This window comes from Hemicordylus capensis, chromosome 4 (genome assembly GCF_027244095.1).
Source record: "Hemicordylus capensis ecotype Gifberg chromosome 4, rHemCap1.1.pri, whole genome shotgun sequence".
NCBI lineage: Eukaryota > Metazoa > Chordata > Lepidosauria > Squamata > Cordylidae > Hemicordylus > Hemicordylus capensis.
Genome location: NC_069660.1, coordinates 72,417,601 through 72,439,605, shown reverse-complemented (window position 1 = coordinate 72,439,605; position 22,005 = coordinate 72,417,601). Strand labels below are relative to the sequence as shown.

The 22,005-nt window shown below is 43.1% G+C and overlaps 1 protein-coding gene across 6 annotated transcripts in view; it reads left to right on the top strand.

Moving 5' to 3' along the window:
* FOXP4 (forkhead box P4) overlaps window positions 1–22,005 on the top strand; it is a 222,889-nt gene that overhangs the window by 135,179 nt on the left and 65,705 nt on the right. For all 6 annotated transcript variants that reach the window (XM_053244009.1, XM_053244007.1, XM_053244011.1 and 3 more), the window contains 2 exons: window positions 13,831–13,953; window positions 20,004–20,090. In XM_053244009.1, coding sequence (XP_053099984.1) covers window positions 13,831–13,953; window positions 20,004–20,090 — 210 coding nt within the window. The remainder of the gene's footprint in view (window positions 1–13,830; window positions 13,954–20,003; window positions 20,091–22,005) is intronic.

Sequence of the window (22,005 nt, the reverse complement as noted above, 5' to 3'; positions counted from 1 at the left end):
GCTTAATGTGGCAACACTATGTAGGGATGGTTTCTGAGATGGGAGGAAGGTTAATTGACATGGGGGAACAACAAATCAGCGAAATAAATGGGTTAGAAAAAGGGGGAAATAGGCAAAATATATTAATTCAATGTAGCTGAGCTTCTTAGCAGTGGCTGCACACCCTATAAAAAGCACAGGGCAGGCTGGACCTTGCAAGAAGATAAACATGAGAAGGCTAGGCTCCCGGTTTCACTATAATGTAGGTTGACAATGGAGGATTAAGTCAATCTACTATTCCTTTGTTTATTAAAAAGAGAAAACACATGGATGAGCTTTCCCTGGGGTCAGGGCTGATATGCCTGGACACCCACTGTCCACCAATGTGTAGGTCAGAGACAGATGACCAAAGGGGATCCCGGGGGCCCTGCTTTACTGGTTAAAAGATAGAAAAGGGAAAGGGAGAGAAATCCCTGCTCTAAAGTGGGCGATTTGGATTTACCTGTCTTGCAGCTTTGCCTTAAGTTGGAGTGATCAGATGGGAGATTCACCTGGCAAAGGGAAACTTTGGGCAGCTTGCTTCTTGGCTTGCAAGGAATCGAGGAGCCCAAATATAGTGACTTTGCTTAGAGATTCTCACTTGTTCAATGATTCTTGGCTTGAGAATCTCTAGGACTGATCCACAGAATGAGCGCTCACACTCCCTCCCTCTCTCTCTCTCTGTTATCAGTAGGGAGGATGGTTGAGTTAGTGGAGGTGGGCAGCCTCAGTCCTTGGAAACAGTGAGGTGAAGCTGGGTGGATCCTGGATCTATAGACTGTGCTGAACTGTCTGAATGGTGCTGTACTTTGCAAGTAAAACAGTTAACAAAACTAGTTTGAAGGAGAGGGTTTTTTGTGTCCTTCTGGGTGGCTGGGCTGAGCACCTTTTTAAATTGTGAATCCTCATGAGTACTGATGAGGTCTGGCATTCAGATAGACTAAATGGCTTAAGGGGAGAGCTCACTATGGGTGTGAGACTCAACCTTTGGGGTTGATCTAATAATGAGGCTTGGTCCTCAAATAGGAATTTAATCAGTTCATGGGGAAATGTGTTTTATGCTTAGGTAGGGAGATTGGTCTGTGGAGGAATTTCTTTATGGGTGATCACCTTTAATTTCCTGAGGAAACATCAAAGGATATGCATACCAAACCTACAGTAGTTGTTTTCCATGTAAGGTCTTCCCAAGTCATCTGGGTTACTCAGAGACTTGTTCAGCCCTTTTGTTGTTATCAAGCATGGGGAGAAGGCCATTTCTGCCAAACCTTCTCTTGCCTTCCATTGTCAAATGTGGTGTTGTTTGGTCTCTGGTAATGCCAATGTGGTACTGCCTTGGAGACCCATAAGTACAGTTGTCCCTCATCAATCATATTTCCCCCAATAGCGGATTGTGTATCCGAGACTGGGAAATTGTGACGGCCCTTGCCAACCGAAACCTGAGTATCCACGGTTTGGCAAGTTTGTTTTTAAATTGTTTTGGGGTGTTATTTCCGGGGATCCAGGGGGATTTTTTCTGGTTTTTACCTTGTTTTTTGGTCATTTTGCTACCGCGATTCCCCTAACCCCCGTTTTCAATGATTCTCTATTGCTTCCCAACCATGAATTTGCCAACCACAAGGGTTTTCCGGAACGGAACCCTCGCGGTTGGCAAGGGACAATTGTATATAGTTTGGACTGAAAGGGGGATTACTTCTAACAATACATTTTGAGGACAAATGCTTCCTGTAATGAGATGCAGACTTTGTGTTGACAGTTCTAATAATAGTATTGAGCAGAAGGTCTTAAGGGAGATGGATTCCCCAGCTCTAGCAGTACCACTGGAACTGTGATTAGTTGCTTTACCTTTTTCACCAACCCATCATAAACTAGGACAAAAAAAGAAACCTAGAATTCTCCCAATAATACTTCATCCTGTAAGAACCATATCTCACATATATCTTTATCTTCCTTCTGTCCCCTTTCCAAGGAGCCCCCACCATTCTCAGAGTCAGCGTAGCATTTTAAGAGAAGGGGAAAGCCATTTGATGTAGACAAAGGTTTGTATGAAAATATAATTCTGCTTTGTTAGCAGCCATCACACTCTAAAAGGCGCCGCTTTTGTTTTCTTGTAACGTTGTGAAAACCTCATGTCGGATCGAGAACTGCGGCCCTCACGACTAATCGCCTCTCCTTTGTGTTTTTAGATTATAGGGGCAATTAGTGTTGTCAAAACCTCTGGCAAGTCTCTTTGCTCTTGACAGGGTGTCAGTCCGACGGGCGCGAAATGGAAGGTGTTATAACTCTCCGGTAATTAGAATGCCTCCGATTTTGAAAATGCCAGCCAACGTGTATCAAGCTGGATGCACGGTGTAGTAGTGGGGGTTGGTGGGGAGGGAGTTCAGATGGGGGATGCAGATGAGCAATTAATTACAGGCTCTCATTCAGAGCACATTGCAGGCTGATGAACAGCAAAGGGAAATTAGCGTGATGCTTGTCTCCTAGTGAGTGGGCATCAACTCTGTTGTTTCTCGTTCTCCTGGTGCTGCTGCCTGAATTTCTTTCTGTTGATTTCATTGCTTCTTGAGTACTAGAATACCTACTCAGTTGGACAGACAAAGTACAAAATATTAGCAGTAATGTACGTCAATGAAATATGGTTGACAGAGGCCATGATTTTCTTATGATCACAGGGCTTTCTATTAATCTCCCCTGCTAACTGGGCAGAGATGCTTCTTAAAGTGATGGCTTTCTTATATTTAGCAAGGGGTTAGCAACTGTCCCTATTCATCCCAGCATTACATCCCTCTGTCTCCCCTGTGTTTCTTTTTGTGAGCCCCTTTGGGACAGGGAGCCATCATTTTCTTTTTGCTATGTAAATCACTTTCTGAACCTTTTTTTTGTGTGAAAAGCAGTGTATAAATACTGATGATGATGATGATGATTGATGATGATTAGTCCACTATAATTAAGTGAAATACCACACCAAGGACTCTTTCCTGTTGCTGTCCCAGAGATATATTTGGCCTTGTACAAGCTGCTTTCAGGTGACTGTTAAGAAAAAACTTTATAGCTATTTGCATTGTTGGATTAGGATCTCCTTCTAGTGTGAGGAAGGTTAAGCAGTCTGGATTTTGTCAGGATAGACCAAGGGTCCTGTAGCCTTGATTCATTGACTGATTCTGGTTGATGATGTCTCTGAGCAAGCCCACGGCAGTTAATAAATAACTTCAGAAGTTTAACTTGGAGTGACTTCTGGAATGACAAATGAAATTTTGGGCACCTCCTTCAAACCAGCAACCTGAGTAAACAGATAAGCCTTGCAACATGGCCCAAAGGTCAGCAAGCTCCTGCTTGTTTGAACAGGCAGGATAGAAAGGGGTGGAATTCCTTCTGCTTCAAGAACTCAGTCTGCCCCTCAAATGAGGTATTAAACTCTTAGTAAAAATTTAAGGTAAGAATGTCCTCTGGGTCTTCACACTTGCTGGGCTGATGTGGAGTTGAACTAGTTCATGTGGCAAGCTACAGTCTTTTTCTGTGTGAGTAGATCCACAAAGGAAAGGAGCAGTGTTCCTTATATTGCCTTCAATAAAATACTTGCTTTCCAAGGAAAGAAAGGCAGTGGATCTCTGATGATGATGATGTAGTATATACAGTGGAGATTATAGTAACTGATAGTCATATACGTTTCGGACAGTATAGAAATGTATTAAATAAATAAATAAAATAAATAAATATGGGAGAGCAACTACTTGAAGCACTCCAGATTTCTGTTCTAGACACAGTAGGTTTGTTCTTCACAGCATCCCAACAGAATGCAAATAATAACTGGTCATTTTGCTCTGTCTGCTTGGAGAAAGTCATGACTGAAATGGTGTAGTCACTTGTACTCTGTGTTTCAGTCATGTTCCACTTTCCTAGTGGCTTGCGGTATAAATGGTGGTTTTTATTTTGAATGTTTTAAATGATCTAAAACAATATTCTAAAAATAATTCAAGGCCAGGAAGTAGCAGCCAAATGAAGCAGCTGTATGGAAGACAGAAAGGGAGGAACACCACCTGATCTCAACTGGGAAGTGATCTCATAGCCTTGGGGCAATTTGAGGCCCTGCTTCTAGTAACCAATGGCGGGCATCCTGACTACAAAGCATTTGTGCAAGGGGAGAAGCAATAGTGCTTCTGAAAAGTTCAACTAACACAGCTGCACTGCTTGCTCAGCAGTGGGGTCAAATTTCAATGACCCCACTGAAGTGCTCTTCCCCAGGAAGTGCTCTGTGTCACCACAGGAAGTGCTCTGTGTCACCCCAAAATATGTCTCTGAGGGTCACATATTTTGGGGTCACACAGAGTGCTTTCTGGAGAAGGGGAGGTCACTGAAAGTGAGGTGTGTGTGTATGTATATACTAGCACTAGCACTGGTGCAGTGTTAATCTGGAACTCTTTTGAAGTACTGGTGCTATGCCAGTACTTCATTATACAGGATGTCAGTTATTGTTTTTACTTCACAAAGCTGAAGGTACATGGGGAAGGGTCATATACAGTGTAGGAGATGGTACAAGTTGATATAGTTTCAGTTGTTCCCTGTTTCTCTTACCCTTAAGGAATCGTATCCACAATCCCCTGACAATGTGGCCATTTTAGATAATCTGAGGACTGGTCAATCCTCATTTTAATTTCTCTAAACCAGGTCCCCAAACTACAAGACTTCTTGTTTCATGATTTAATGTTCAATATATAGTGGCAGCTCCATGATGCACAATACCTGGCGGGGTCCAAAAACTGCCTATTGCAGCGGTGTCCAGCTGTGGCCCTCCACAGTTTTTAGACTTCACCACTAACTGTGGCCCTCCAGCTGTTTTTGTCCTACTGTTCCCATTATTCCCAGTCACAGTGGCAGTAGTCGGGGATGATGGAAGTTGTAAAACCCTCCAAAAACAGCTGGAGGGCTGAAGTTGGACTGTTGGATATGCCTATAAGCATGCCTGTTCCTTCCAAATCTTTCTGCACCACCACATTATTACTGGATTCTCCCTACCCTGTAAACCACATTTCTCCTCTTCAGTTCATCAAAAGGAATTATCCTGATGAATTGGATCAAAAGTCTGTCTAGGTTAACACTTTATTTCTGGCAGTGACCAGCCAATCAAAACTCAAATACAAATAGTCATGTTTCTCCCTAGTCCTGGTAACTGGAGGAGCACTGCCTCTGAGCACACACAGGTTTCGTTCTCATGGTAACTTGTTGCTTAGTAATTTTTGTCAATTGGTTCTAAATACTTTATCCTCTTGCCAGCATTACTTGACACAGATGTCAACAGCACAAGGAGTAGGAGATCAGTACTTAGGTGTGGGTATCTTTCATTGACAGTTGCCGGGGAGTAACAGCAGGAAAGAGGGCATGCCCTCAACTCCTGCCTGTGGCTTCCAGCGGCATCTGGTAGGCCACTGTGCAAAACAGGATGCAGGACTAGATGGGCCTCAGGCCTGATCCAGCAGGGCTGTTCTTATGTCCTTCACTGCAAAGAACATTTGCAAAGGAACTGAACAGATTTTTTTCACACTTTATCTGCTTCAGAGATCCCCTTACATCTTTTTTCCATCTAACATTTCCAAGTGCTTCTCTACCTGATCTCCTGCTTCTGATGTATTTAAAGAAAACCCCACTGTATGCACCCACAGATGTTTGCAGTTTCCCAGGATGTATTGTATGGTGAAAAAGACACACGTACTTTTGTCCCATGTGGCTCCCTGATTATGTTTTTAACTTGCACTAAGTGCTTTCTTGGGGGGAAACTCTGTAACACTTTAAGCAACTTTCACTTTGGGGAATATAGTGACCGACATACCATGCAGTGTTCTGTGTGCATTTAGCCCAATGCGAGTGCTGCTGCATCTTCCTAATGCAACTTGAAGAATTGCACAAAGGAACATGGCCATTGGAAATAATGGCTGTGTGATTGTACAAGTCGCTTGTACAATTTTGGCATTTCCATAAGTGTGTGATTTCTCAACTTGTATTAGGAAGTCACAGCAGTACCCATGTGGCACAAAATGCATTGCATGGTATATCTGCCATCTCTCCCTTGTCCCTAAGGAATTAGTAGCTTGGAGAGTGGTGTTTCTTAGCGCCCGCTAACTGTTCCCTCAGCTAGCCATTTAAAAACTGTTTTATCGTTGTATTGCTGGCAGCCATTCCAATTCAAGTTGAGTCCATCTCTTTGATAGACTTTTTATGAGTTTCTAACCCTTTACTTTCAAAACCTGCTTGCCCCATACACAGACTATAATTCCCTCTGCCCACATGAATTCCTCTGTAGGATTTCTTTCAAGGAATAGCTCCTGTATCTATCTTAGACTTTATCTATCCCCACCCTTTTCTAGTAGGAGAGCTCCTCAGTAGACTTGGGTTGCCATATTCAAGCTTCCCAAATCCAGGTGGCCTAATTTGCATATTATGCAAAGTATGTGGCAACTAACTTGCAATTTATTTATTTATTTTCCAGATTTGTATACTTTCCCCTCCTTCTCTGCCCTTCCATGTGATTGGATCCAGAGTAAAATCTGGGCAGAATTTAGCAGCTGGGTGGAGGAGCCAAAATCTGGGGGCAACCCTAAATTCCAGGGGACATGGCAACCCTACAGTAGACCCATGTTGTGAGACTGCTGAGTCGATTAGTAAACAACCAAAATGATTCCTGCCCTGGAAGACTTCCCTCCTCCACCACTCTGGAGAAATGATAGGCAAATAAACACACTGGATGGATTCTGGGGGGGAATAACCTGCTCATATCTACTTCTTTCCTTACTCTTCCACTTAATACTGAAAGTATTGGTTGCATACATGCTAACTTGCTCTCCACCCTACTCTGTGAGATATAGGTGAACCCCAGTCTGCGTACAGACCAAAGAAACTGCAATTGGTGTAGTCACCACGTTCTGTGTACAGAACCCTGAATGCAGGATATACTCTTGCACTTTGTGTGTTACACCAAAGCTGCAGGGCAGAACTTGGTGGAGTGTCACAATATACCAGTGATGCCCAGCTTTATATTTTGTTACCTAGGAAGACAGAAGTGGTGACTTTTGCCCTGAGCTAGTGCTGGGAGACTGTGATAAGATGGATGAGGTCTATTCAGCTTCATCTTTTTTGCCTTGTCTTGATTCAATCTCGGCTTATCCAGACAAGACAGACGTGATGTTTATTGAGAGGCTGTTCTCTTGGGAGTGGAGGATTTACCTGTTTGTCCTGGAGGCAGACAGACTTCTGGAGTAGGCAAGCATGTGCCTGGATCAGTCACTATTGCTGCATAAGTAGGTGATGACAGAAGCCAGGAGTGCTGCCTTGCACTTATATTTTAATATACTGGTGGAGTTCCTTCCTGGACAGTAAGAACCTTTACAACAGTTCTGGAATCTGCAGGAAGTGCAGCATGTCTTAGCTTGATTGTTGGCAGGCAAAAGCAAGTGAGAATATATAACAACTGTTTTGTGCCAGTTTCACTGGCTGCTAGTCAGCTTCCAGGCCCAGTTCAAAGTGCTGGTATTGACCTTAAAGCCCTTCATGGCCTGGCACCTGCATCTCGGAAGCAATTCCCCCTGTATTTAGTTACTTCAATTTTAAAAATAACCTTGTGGTGTACAGAGTGTAAAAACCTAAAAATACAGTATATACAGTCTGTAACAGGGGTGCACAAGTCAAATACCCTTATGGGCTAGAACCAACCATGACTTAGTATGCAGGAGCTGAGGTAAATTTTCAGCACATTAATGAATACATTACAATTATTAAAAATATTAATGAAAGCAATTATATTAATTAGAATTATTTCATTATTTTTCATTAAAAATATTAATTAAAGCAATTACCCACAGCATGAAGAGGTAAGAGGAGGCTCCTAGCAAGCAACCTTTCCTCTTCCCTGTCCCCCATGCACTTTCAACACTTGCAAAGGTCAATTTTGAAAGGGAGCTGACCCCCTCCAGGTCCATGGGGCAAGGTGGCATTTTGCACCTCACCCCAGACACCACAATACATTGGGCCACCTCTGGGGCTGGTAAAAAAAAGTCTCCACAGGCCACATCTGGCCCCCGGGCCTTATGTTGTGCAGGCCTTCTGTAGAACAATAATAAAAACAACAGGACAAGCAGCAAGGCAAATCGAATAGATCGAGCAGCAACTTGAAAAACAACGGCATTCACAAAGGTGAGATTGGACAACAGTCATTGCAATATCCCTCCATTATCCAAAGGCCTGTGTAAACAGTATGGTCTTCAGGTACCTCTGGAATTAGAACAGAGAACAGACTTCCTCAGGGAGAGCATCCATAATCTAGGGCAGAGTTCTTCACTGCAAGACTGGGAGCCAGTGCAGCACCCTGACTAAGTTTCAGTGCTCCTTGAGCAGCTTTCTAGACATCAGTGGAGCTTGACAGAGGTCTGTTTCTTTTAAAGCCTCCACCTCTCCAGCCAGGGGCGTAGCAAGGTTGGAGGGGGCCCAGAGACAAGATTTTAAAATGGGCCCCTCGCTGATATACACACACAAACACACTTCACAATATATAGTGCACTCACACTCACATCCCCATTATGAATACGGTGAAAATCTAGTACACATTAAATCTAGTTTTTTTACTCTCTGCTCCTGCCGATCTCCAAGAGACTCAACATAATTCATAGGGGGTGCAACATGGGCAGGTGGGGAGTCATGTGATGTGCCTCTGGGGGGCCCCTCGAGGCAGTGGGGCCCCAAGATGACTGCCTCCCCTTGCCTAATGGTAGTTACGCCCCTGTCTCCAGCACAGCACTGCACAGAAGTCAGTGAAGCTCTTCTCACGATCTGTGAGAAAAGCTTCTGCCGGGTCTGTGGGGAGAGCGGGCTTAGATGATCGAGCTCGTAGCCTTGGGAGGCTGGATCGCCCACCCACACGACTGCTGGCTCCGTCACTGAGCCGGCGGGGTCTGTGGAGATTGGGGGCCACATGGCCCCCAGAGGTCCCAGGATGCCCTGCACAAGCATGTGGGGCATCCTGGAGAGACCCCCGAGCCCGGGAGGCTGCTTGCAGCCTCCCAGCTGGGGGTCTATTCCTGTGTCACGATGTGCTGCGGTGACACACGAGCAACAAAATGAGGTTAATGGAGCGCATGCTCCGTTAACCTCATTTAAGGGGAGGGTGTTTTAGGTGGGCTAGCCGCCTTGGGAGCACTGGGTTCATGCGAGACCTGGTAGTTCCCACAATCAATGGAGAACAGGCTAAGGTTGCTTAGCCTGCTTTCCGTTGATCGTGGGAATAGCCTCAGTGTGGTGAGAAATGGCTCTCGCCTTAACTTCCCCCCTACAACTCGCCCTGTTTGAAAAATAGTGAAGATCAGTGGTATAAAGCTATTTATTTACACACAAATAGATTTATTTTTTTAATTTATTATTAAATTTCTATACCGTCTTTCATTAAAACAATCTTAAGGCGGTTCACACAGAAGTTAAAACAAGACTACAAAAATTACACAATTAAAATATCAGCTAGAATATAAAAATACAGATCTGATTAAAAAATTAAAACAAGCACAATATAACCATACAAAATACAAAGAATCAGCAATAGGAACAATCATATAAAAGTCTGGGCAAAAAGCCAAGGGTTCACATGCTTTCTAAAAACTGTGATGGAAACTGAGGAGCGGATGGCCACTAGGAGAGCATTCCAGAGTCTGGAATGACCTTGTAGGGTAGGCAGAAACACTTGAGAGTAGGTAGTCTTAAGATAATTAGGGTCCTGGCCATTTCTAAAGGTAATAACCAGCACCTGAAATTGGACCAGGAACCAATCAGTAATCAGTGCAGTTCTTCCAAGACAGGAGTATTATGTTCCCATCACTAACCTGCCCCAGATAATACCCTGACAACTGCATTTTGTACTAACTGAAGCTTCCCAATACTTATCAAGGGCAGCCCTGTGTAGAGCACGTTGCAATAATCCAAATTAGACATGATCAAGGCATAGGTGGTTATTTCCAGATCTGTCTTCTCAAGAAAAGCACATGGATAGTACACTAAAAACAAAACTGTGCAAAGTCACTCTTGACCACAGCAGCCACCTGAGCATTCAGGAACAATGCAGGGTCCCCCAAGCTGCACACCTCTTCTTTTGGAAGGAGTGCTACCTCATCCAGAACCAGCTTACTCCTCTCTCCCTGATTAGCTTTATGTGTCAGCCAACTCACTACTTAAGATCATAGCTGAGGACTCTGGTCAATGCTCACTCCTAGAGGTGAATTGTCTGCAGTATGGAACAAAGTGGCTGCCCCAGTTTTTTGGAACATCTTTCCCCTGGATGAGTGTTTGCTTCTTTTTTCCCTGCATTTCAGGCAGTTATGTAAATCTCTTTAAATAGCAGGCAGAAAGACTGTGAAGTGGTTTGGAGTATAAGGAGGAAGCAGTTGTGCTGTTTAATAATAATTATTAATAGGTTTGGGGGTTTTAAATTGTTTTTATAATGCTGCGTGCTGCCTTGAGGAAAGGCTGGGTATAAATGTGTTAAATATAAATAGCTTGATACCGGTGCTTAGGTTTATCAAACAACATCTACTACACAGAGCTTTCCCCTAAGCTGTAGGAGAATAGCTAGAACAGTGGTTTGTGGTCTGTGGATAGTTTAATAGTGGTTGTTTGCAGAGAACAGGCCACTTCTATGGTGGTTCTGAGTATTTCTACTTTCCATTTTCAGTCTTGTTTGAAAAGGATGGCACAGATTAAGAGCATCTACTGCAGTTGTTATTTAAACTGTATGCACAGTTGCTGTAGAGTACTATCAATATACTGTATACTATTTGAAGCCACAAGGGCCTCTGAAATAAGAGATTTTGTAAGGATGCTGAGAATTTTTGAGATCCCCAGCATTCTCACAGAACATGTGTATGTGTGTATATCTATAATATAAAGATGCTTGGACTGACATGAAACTCCCAGACCAAACCACAAATGACAGAAACACGCTCTTTTCACAGGCAGGTTCCAGACCTCGCCCAGGCTTCCAAAAAAGAAGAAGAAGAAGAAGAAGAAGCAAAACCCATGAAACATTTAATCAATGCCCCCCAAAATGCAGGAAAACTCTCCCATGAGAAAGCATGGGGAATGAGACCTCACAAACTTGGCAGCAGATTAGAGTCATGTAGTGACGGTTCCGGGGCAGGGGCGTAGAGAAAATACCTTGAAAACTCAGTAAACGTTGCCACTGCTGGTACCCAGGATCCTGCAGGTAGCATGGGAGGCTAACAGGATCCTGTGGGGAGGCTGCTGCACCCCAGCCACCCTCTGCAGATGTCTGGTAGCCATTTGGGTATGTAGCATGGAACTCTACTCCCATGCTGACCACTCAGATGGTCGCTGCGCATGCATAGAAACAGCCTCCTGGGCTTCCTGCAGGATGGCAGGTGCCACCAGCAGTGACATTCACCAGCGTTTACAGGTATTTTCCTCTGCCTTTGCTACTCCTGCTTGGAACTGCCGTCACCGGTGAAAGGCTTAGAAAGTGCAAGCCATTTTACTAGTAAAATATAATATATACACACACATTCTCTCCCCCTCCCTCCCTCCCTCCCTCCCTCCCTCCCTCATTTGTTGTGAGGGGTGCAGTATGAAAATGGGAAGGAGTGATAAGTCCAAATCACTGCTGATAGCAGATGAGTGGGGGACAATGAAACAATATTTTTCATGTTATACCTGTAGGAAAAGATAGCAGGTTATTGATTTAAGATTGCCATAACATCACCTGGAGGAAAAATCTCCTTGATAATATTAGAGTTGAGATTATTGCTGTACACTAGATTTCTGAGTTTGGTTACTTGCTTTTCTAGAAAGAACCAAAAATGGTGTAGTGTTGGTCATTTGATTATTGTGGGGTTCCTTTTTAGTCATTCCACATGTAAAGACCTATTTTCTCTTGCCACTTAAAAAAAAAAGAGAGTGTTAAGGGCGTTTATCTACTCCCTCTCCCCGGAACCATTACTATGTGACTCTAATCTGTTGCTATGTCTGTGAGGTCTCATCTTCTCTCCTAATCAATGCATCTGGGTCTGAGAGCTGGTTCACAGACTGCTCAATTAACAGTTGGAATTTTCTCCCCTCTCCTCCCCTTCCAATGGTGAACAATTTGTTTGATTTGTTTGGTATGAGCAGAGGTACAATTTTGTATGCCACTGCCCACTGGAAACCTTATAAATGCAGAATGGGCAGTTGTGTACAAATGTTTGACTTGTGAGAAAGGCTTCAGATGGCCTGTTTACTGGAAACATTGTTGAAAGTGAACAGAGCGGAAATAGTGGTCAACCACCGAGTGATTATGTGAATCATCCCTGGTTCCGTCCTCCAATAAGAGAATTCATTGAAGTTCATATGTAACTCCTGACCCACTTGCAAGTCCCAGTGAGTTATGGTGACCCTGTTCTGAAGTTTTGCTTGTTCTGTTTTGATAACAATGTAGGTCCCAGCAATAATGACCTTCAGGGCTTTTAGAAACTCTTCCCATTTTCTGGCCTTGGTAGGACCTGCCAGGGTAGGTGGCTTGCAGGCAGCTGTGTACAGACAATACATTTTTTTCAGAGGCATGGAGGCAGTATTATGGAGCCATCATTGACTGATGTACACATGTTTGTTCTCAATGTAGTCACAGTATTTGTACACATGAATTGTACAACATTTTGAGCATTTCCAGGTGTAGAATGGGAAAGCCAAACCTAGCCCTTGGAGGTGCAACCAGTAATGTTGCATGAGATATATGTGCAGCTGTTGTTGGTACTTGTTGAATAGTGCCTGTGACATCCCTCATGATAACACACTTGCTCTTCAAATCCTGCCCCCATGCCTAGTGGGGGGGGGAACCCATGTGTCTAAGCTGGGGAAATAACTAGTGGGGGTGTGCGAACAGGTTCGAGGTCAAACAAGTTCAATGGTCTGGTGCTGGACTGAACACCCCCCACCCCCACCCCGGTTCAGTTTGGCGCTGGCCCGAATAGCCCTGGCTGTTTGGGGGTGTTCATGAATTTAAAAAAATTTAGTCCCCCTCCCAGAGTCACTAGCAAAGCCACAGGGGGCCTCCAGAGGCGCCTCCTACCCCTGCCGGCTTCCGAAATTGCCCCCCCTGCTCGGTTTGAGCAGGTTTGAGCACTCTTCGGCCCTTCCAGGTGCTCTTCAGCCCATTCTGGGCCTCACCCCCATTTTGGCGGCCACCACACATGCCTAATGGGGCTCTGCATGGCTGCGCAGAGGCCCATCAGGCATGTGCAGTGGCCTCCAAAATGGGCACTGTGACAGGAGTGAGGCCCAGAATGAGCCAAACAGCACCTGAACTGGGCGGGGGGGGTGTAATTTCGGGTGCCGGCAGGCACCTCCAGAGGGTCCCCCTGTGGCTGTGCTAGTGACTCCTGGAGGGGATATGTGCCTAAGTTTTGTTTAATTTTTATTTGTGGACCCCCCTGAACCAAACCAAGCCGGGGGGGGCTCAAGGGGGCGCAGGACCGAACTGGCCCAGTCTGGTTCAGATCCAGTTTGGACTCAAACTGAACTGGGCCAGCCGGTTTGGTGCACACCCCTACACCCCTAATAACTAGTAGCTTGACCACCTGTGGTTGGGCAAGCTGATCAAGAAGATGGTGGCTAATCAGCTCCAAGTCATCTTGGAAGAAACGGGTTTTTTTCCTGGGAACTGCTTTCAATACTTCTAGTTATGTGTCAAGGCCATAACAAGATGCTCCCATGTGGGTATTCACTAAATAGTGAGCGGTAGCTAGTGATTCACTTGATACACATTGTAATGCCTGCAGCGCACTCTCTTTCTTTCTGTAGGTCCCAGTGTCTGTGGCCATGATGTCTCCTCAGATGATCACCCCACAGCAGATGCAGCAGATCCTTTCTCCACCCCAGCTCCAGGCCCTGCTGCAGCAGCAACAAGCAATTATGCTGCAACAGGTAAGGCTGCCTGCCTTTTGAGCATCCTCGTTGAGACAGACATTTCATTTGAGTCCATTTGACCTTTGTGCCTGCATTTCTCACATGTACGTGTGGTATGTTCCTTGTTTGTAAATGCTGAGGTGGAACACTATTATTTTGACTTTAATCACTGGGGGACTAAGGCTAAGCAATACTGACTTGCCCAAGGCCATTTACTATACTGTGGTTTAGTTGGGGATGTGAATCCTGGACTATGAAGTGCAATGTCTTCCAGGGCGAGAACTAATCTCCACGGATCATTCTCATATCTCATCACCCTACAGAAGTCTCACTCTCCCCAAACTTTTTTGTGGTGACAGACTTTGCACTTTAGTGCACTGAAGTGAAAAGTCTGTCCCCACAAAATATACATTGGGGAGAGTTAGACTTCGGTAGAGTGATGGAATATGGGGGTGCTGGTGTGGGGAGGGTATTGTATTTTCCCTGTTTGTTTTTAATGTGATTTGACTATTAGGAAAATGCTAGTGCTGCAGCAGGCATTGACTTTGGAAATGTCTAGATCTCTTATTACAACTGAGTAGTTGTAACAACTACCTTCACTAAGTAATAAAATTAGAGTCTATAAGGGCCTGTGTTCCATTTCTGCCTCGTCTCCTTGCTTTGGCCATTCTCCTGAAAGGCTTGGTGCTGAAACCACAAGTGATAGTGCCCTGCAAATGAAACTTCTGTCCTGTGACAGTCAACTTTCTGAAAATGTGGTAAATATAAGATAGGGAGGAATTTCCCTGAAAATTGAGTTCTGGATCTAGTATCTCATCTGGGTTGTGAACCAGTGAACAACATTGTCAGTTGATCCTGAAATGTGTGTAGTGTGGCTGTCAGTTAAAGAAATCTTAGTTAATAAATCAGATGAGTTTTAATTAATTAATATTCATGCAATTAATTGATTAAACCTGCATGTGACTAAAGCTGTAATTCTGAAGGAAAAACTTTCTTTGTTTATTAGATGGTGCTTGTATGTTTGCATATTGCAGCAAGCACCATCCTAAAAAGGAGTTTCCTCCTCAGTGGGAGTGAAATGCTGCTGCTAAGATGCTGCTTGCTAGCTGTTGTTATATAGAAAATAATTAATATATTTTAAATTGTTGCCTGATTAATTGGGAATCCCTTTTTAGTGTATTTTAAAAGTTTTAATTGATTAGTCTAACTGATTAATTAAGCCTTAGCGTCTAAGGGCAGTAAAGCTTTGTTTTCAAGCAAATAATTTTTTCCCTAGGGAATTTCCCTTTCATTATGGCTGCACATAATTGGACAGACTTCACTATAAATATTCCTTTGCCTAATTCTGTGCTTCACTGTTCTCTTGTTTGTGCTCTCGCTCTTTCGTGGCTCTGAACTGCATCTCCTTGTCCTCTAACTTGGGACTGAGTGTTTGGATAAAAATCCAAGCTTAGCAGCTTGATTTGGCTCTTTCACAAATCAAATGTCTATTTGGCAGAAGGTGAATGCTTTCTTTCTCTCTCTCTCAGATGTGAACTAGTAAGAACAAGGGAGGAGATAATAAAATTCCCCAACAAAATTCAACTGTTTGGACAAACACTTGCTCCATGGAGGGGGAGCGAACATGAAAATCTACAGCATCCTCCACACCCTTCCTCCTGCCTTCAGTACCTGTTTACTTCAAACATGCTGATAAGGAGTCAAGGTTGGCCCCAGGGAAAGAACAAAGGGTAAACACTAACTTGGGTGGGGTCCTTCCTTCTCGGAGCCTCTTTACAACCAGATAGAGAAACACGTTTGACTGCAAATTAAACAGCCTAGTCCGGAATAGCTGGCATTCTCCACAAGAAGAAAACCAAACATCACACCTCTCACCTCTTGACCCAATGTTCTCAGAATCCTATACAGAGACCTGGTTTTGATTGGCTTTTGGGTAAACAGGGAGGCTTTCCAAACCTGTTCAGCAGACATAAAGAGAAAAGTTTCTGCTATCAGCACTGTCAACTACAAGCTGATAAGGACTTTCCCAGAATCCCCAGGGGCATTCCTCAGGAGCCAGGTTTTTCCTAGGGTTGTGGAAGTCTGTGCTGATCTCTCCTGTAGTTCTGGCCCCCTCCTGTGGAAAACAAATCAAATCTGTAAATCATTTGATTTGGAAGGGCACAGCATATGAAACTAAAATTGGCATTCCCTTGAAAAATTCCAGTATAGTGCAGCTTAACACGCAGTGAGCAGTGACCTTTATCAAAGGATCTTGTATCACATTACAGAGTTTTAAGTGTTTTCTGGGCAGTATATAGTGGCATGTCGCTTCTGCAGATAACATAACTGAGGTACTAAGCAGAAGTGACTTGTGGTTCCACAGGGTATCCTGAGTCCCAGTGCACCAGTTAAATGTCACACTCTTATTTTCAAGTATTTTCTCAGAGTGGAGGGAAGAGAGGCAGGAGCAGGATAGATAACAATCAATGATTTTAAAATATTAGATTTTTAAAATCTAAATAAGATTATTGTTTTAATTTTTTTGAAGTCAATTTTTTCTCTCAAAATAAAAATACATCTGAACATATACTTTAAAAACCTTTGCTAGAAGAATCTGCAACTGAACCCTTCTGTGTATATTACTGCTTTTGAGCATTTTAACCACTTTCTAGAATTTAACCTGGAGTTCTAGAATTTGTCCAATTTTCAAATTATGAATATTTACTCTAAACAGACAAAAACATTTTTCCTTGACATCTTATGAAAAAAATAAACTGCCCTGTCCATGAACAACCAGTGCATTGTAAACTTCTGGTCTCTTAGTTGTCTCCACCTAAACAAACACACATTAGGAACAATAAGCATGTTTGGATTGTTAGCTGCTTTGTGCAGCTAAAATCAAAATATATACACACATGCAATCACATGCACGCATGCACACCCCTTCCTAAGTACTGCAAACCTTAGCTGAAAGCTAACATGTTTTAGTGGTTGAATTAACTAATTGGTAGGCATCATTGTTTAGGAGGTATATGAAATACCAACAGGAAATGTTTACTTGCCAAGTAATTTCAATCTGCCTTTTTTCTTGGAGATTTAAACTTCTTGATTTAAACCAATCCACCTTGGGCTCAGGGGCATAGCCTGGTGGCCGGGGAACAAAGCTCAGCCAGGGGGCCTCCATCTCACGCTCCATCCTCACCCTCTCCATCAGGAGGGGGGGCACTTAACAGCCCTTGCAAAGTGTCCTTCTCCCTTGCAAAGTGTCCTCAAGAGAGGACAGGTTGCATTGGAGGAGGGGTGCTTCACCAGTCCTCTGCCTCTCGCTTTCTTCTTGAAACTCCCCCCTTCAAATAACTTTAACTCCACAGGTGTTCTGGATCCACTTTTACCTCAGACATATATGGGTCTGGAATGCTAACTGAGATAAAATCAACTAGGAAGGAAATTTCAGGAGGAGCTACTGGCAGGGGGATGGTAAAGCACTCCATTCCCTTATCCTATGCAAATTGCTCCCTCTCAAGGGCACTTCCCAAGGGAGAAGGGGCTGTCAGCTGAATGCAAAGTGTAATTTACCCTTTAAAAGCTTTTGACTTAACCCTTTAATTCTCATATTCATCTATAACTAAGTCTTAGAACTCATAATTGCATCTGTTCACATTTATCTTCCCTCACCGCCCTTGCCCACTTCTGTTGCCTGGTCTTGTGGTAGCAAGCATGACTTGTCCTCTTAGCTAAGCAGGGTCCACCCTGGTTGTATTTGAATGGGAGACTTGATGTGTGAGCACTGTAAGATATTCCTCTTACGGGATGGAGCCGCTCTGGAAAGAGCATTTAGGTTCCAAGTTCCCTCCCTGGCATCTCCAAGATAGGGCTGAGAGAGACTCCTGCCTGCAACCTTGGAGGAGCTGCTGCCAGTCTATGTAGACAATACTGAGCTAGATGGACCAATGGTCTGACTCAGTATATGGCAGCTTCCTATGTTCCATTGCCAAAAACTCAGATTGTTAGCTCCTTGCAGGGTGGGACCTGTCTCTCTTTGCTGATAAAGCTCAGTAACATTCTCTCCACCCAGGGGCGTAGCTATAATTGAACGAAAGGGTTCAAAGAACACGGGGCCCCAGCTCCTGAGGGCCCTCCAGATCCATCCCTTCCTATTTTCTTCATTATCCCTTACTCTGGGGGGCTGCCCAAGAGAGGGATGAACACGGACCCCCCCTCCCCTAGCTACGCCCCTGTCACCACCCTTATGGCACTGTATCAGTTGCACTGCCACCTCTCTTCTGATCTTCAGACACTGAGCAAAGGCAGTGCATTTTCAGAGAGCTTTTAAAGACTCACTAAGTTTGGCATTTTCTTGGTTTGCTGTTCCCATTGGTGGTTTTTTGCTGTGGAATTTAATTAGTTATCAGTTTTCTGTTGTGTTCTGCTCTTTATTTTATTGTGTGTTTTATCTTGATTCTGATTATTTGCTTTTGCATTATGGATTTTTCTATTTTGTGGACTGCCTTGTAGATCTCTTAGACTGAAAGACGGAACACAAAAGTTTTAATACATGATAATGTGTTATCTCTCTGTATCTGTTTTGTGAATGTAAAACTTATTTAGACTAGATGCATATTTGACTTAAAATTTGGTTTTGTCTGTGGTTTTTATCTAGCATTAATAATATTCACACACAAGTAGTGCAAGAGGTGCTCAGAGGCACTGCTAGTGTCATGTGTGAAAATGTCCTAAGACGGTATTAACACATGAGGATGAGCCAAGCAAGCAAGGTGAGAATTATAGATAATGAGAATGAGAAGGGAAAATCCATATAGCTAGAGTGCTAAGCATTAATACAGTGCATAGCCAAAGACAACAATTATGTAATGCAGTGGGAGTACCATGTGTAATCTTTTTTTAAAGTATAATGAGAGTCCACTTGAGGCTTCTGATGAAATAGGCTATGCAAAAGCTTGTTCCACCCTAAACGCATCTATGATTATATTGGGAAGACACACACACACACACACACACACACACACAGAGAGACAGCACAGTTTTCCATCTCTCGCTTTTCCCTTTTCTTTAGCTCCTAAAAAGCCTAGTGATGGTCTGGAGGAGGCTATGGCCTGAGTCTTATGTAATTCAATATGATGTTAATGAGTCATATTGCTTCAGTTCCAGGAATTCTCCTTTTGACTGAATCTTTAAATTTGTTTACATGTATTTGCCACACCCTCTAGAAAAGCATTACATTTGGCTATTTGCTTCCACTGCAAAGGTCTTTCGAGTTCTGTAATTTGGAGAAAACCATTTCTCCCTGTTCATCTCCCTTGGATTCTTCTCTTATAAATAAAGGATTTACAACTGCTTTTCTGTCTCTCTGTAAGTGGGGAGGTGACCCACAAAACTTTCAGATGCTGCTCCAATGATACAGCTGAACTTTAAGGAGTTGAACATACCTAATTTGGGGTGAAAGGAGCAGGTGCAAAGAGGCATGGAAAGGAGAGTGTAATTTAATTGGTGTACACTGTCCAAACCACAGAGCTCAGTAGTTTGCTTGTGAGGAAGCTGGAAGCATTCCAATGCAATACTTGTAAATAATTTCACAATACTTATTCACCTGACACTAAACTAGTAAGAACTGCAAAGGAAACTGGGGAGGGAGCAGTGGTTGATAGTTCTCAGGGAGTCAGTGTGATTCAATGAGTTGAACAGGAGAGGGGGCAGAGGGTCCTAGGAGAGTGAGTTTCAGATTCCTTCTTGAACAAGTTGATACCTCAGCCTCAGTTACCCATCTGTATAATGGGAGTGTGAATGGCCTTCAAATGAGGTTAATTGAAAAGAGAAATGAACTGTAAAGATTTTTTCCCCCTTGTTCAACATGCAAAAGGAATTAGCAGGTTTCTTCCATAGACTTGCTTTTTTACTCTGTTCAGCTCAGGTACTTTTACAGCTGCTTCTCAATCCTGTCAAAGACTTGAGAACTCTCCCAATAGTCAAGAGTCAGAAGGCCCAGATAAATAGTTAAAAGTGGTTAGAGAAATAGTGAAAACTGAATGTCTCATCCACTTTCTGTATTCTTCTCGTCTCTTCCTCAGTTGCAGGAATATTACAAGAAGCAACAGGAGCAGCTTCATCTGCAGCTACTGACTCAACAGCAAGCTGGAAAGCAGCAAGCCAAAGAGGTGAGCTTGGCCTCATGGATGTCTGGCTAATAGGTACAGAAATACATTGTAATTTATTTGCACATAAACCCCTGGAAGTAAGTTAGTTAGTTAGTTAGTTAGTTAGTTAGTTAGTTAGTTAGTTAGTTAGTTAGTTAGTTAGTTAAATAAATAAATAAAACAAACATATCCATGTTTAAAAACAAAACTTGAGAAGACTTCTTGTTATGTCAGGAGGATGCTTTCCCATTCAAAAGAACAGACAGTACCAGTGCATCCTTCCCCATTTGAAAGAAGATGCTAAAACCAGGCAATCCTGTCATATACAGTACAATAGGCTTTATTTCACAGATCTCATGTTAACAAATCACCGCTTTTTAAACTTTCTTTCTTCATGGATCCTCAGTAATAATTGTTTGAAAACCTGTTGTTCAGGATACTTATCTGCAACTGCAAATATATGATTTTCACATCAGGAATAGAAAAACATAGATATTTGCGGCATCCCTACTATTAGCACTCCTGCCAGAATCAACATCACAATACAGAGTGCTGCGAAAGCATTCTTTCGCAGTTGTACTGCTGACTTGAAAGCACATGTTGTAGCACTATGATAATCTGGAAAATCTGATAGGCTTGTCACAATAGCACAACAGGCAGGAAATATTTATGAACTACCTGTTAGATTCAGAGAATAATAAAGTTTCCAGGACTTATTCAAAGTACCCTTCCTTTCTCCCTGTCCCTGAGTGGATTTTTTAAAAACAATGTATTTATGTAGTTAATTGCCTGGCAGTTGGGCCAGATAATTAGAATTGTGTCTGCTCTAAATAATTTTAGCATGTTCCACACAGGTTTGTATAAGATTGGGTTGAAACTGAATCAGAAATGTATTGAGTGCAGACTTTTCAGGGTAAGCAAAATGGTTCCATGAACCCTATTAAAATATGAGATGGAGGTAATTTCACCCTCTACCCACTGAGGGACCCTGAATGCCAAATAACTCTCTGAAATACTTGCACCATTCTCTTCATGTCAAACTTGTGATGCATTATTATGGTTAAATTCTCTTAGACACTGCTTATATTAAAGATAAGTTTATCAAGTTCTCCAGTTAGTGCCTCTATTGAGCCAGTACTAGTATAGCAATGCTGTTCTGTTTACGCCTTAAAACAGATTTTGGTAGTTCCTGTCACTTAGTAAATTGTGGGTGCTGCTTTTAATCTCTTTGTGTTCTACTTTGTTCTATGGTCTGTTAAAATAGCCCCCATCACAAAACCATCTCACGCAGCTGACATTGCCAGCAACTCAGATCAGTTTGGTCTGCATTTGGTAAACGTTGCTAAGGACTGCTTTGCTTGTTACCATGTAGTAGCTGTTTTAACGTACCCTGTGGTGATTTTTTAGAATTGTGTTGTGAACTGTTTTGTTGAGCATCTCTCTAGAATGAATCATGCAAGTTTTGCTACAGCACTGCAGATGGCCAAAAATACATATTCATCTTTGTGGCCTTGTATAAGGCCCACATTGAAAACTCTGCATCTGTGGGCGAGTCACAGAAAATTCTAGAGCTCTGTAATGAGTGAAAGGCACCATCCCCCTCTTTGATTAATGGGTTTTCCTGACTTTCAGTCATGCTGAAGAGAAGAGGGGCACACCTCCCTATGATTTAATGTTTTTCCCACATAGTGGCTATAATATAGAAATGGACTGACCTCTGCAAAATGTTGGTCTAGTAGCCAGTTCTAACCCTAGCTTTGTCTTTGATATATGAGGGGGTAGAATTTTCTTCCATATAATGTTGAAGTAGCATCAGCTATGCATTAAACCACAGCAGCTTATGGCTTCACAGATTGTCTCAAAGTTCTGTTTGATTTTGATTTAATTGAGCAGCAAGGGACAACTTCTGGCCTGCCAGTGGTCGGTTACTCATGGT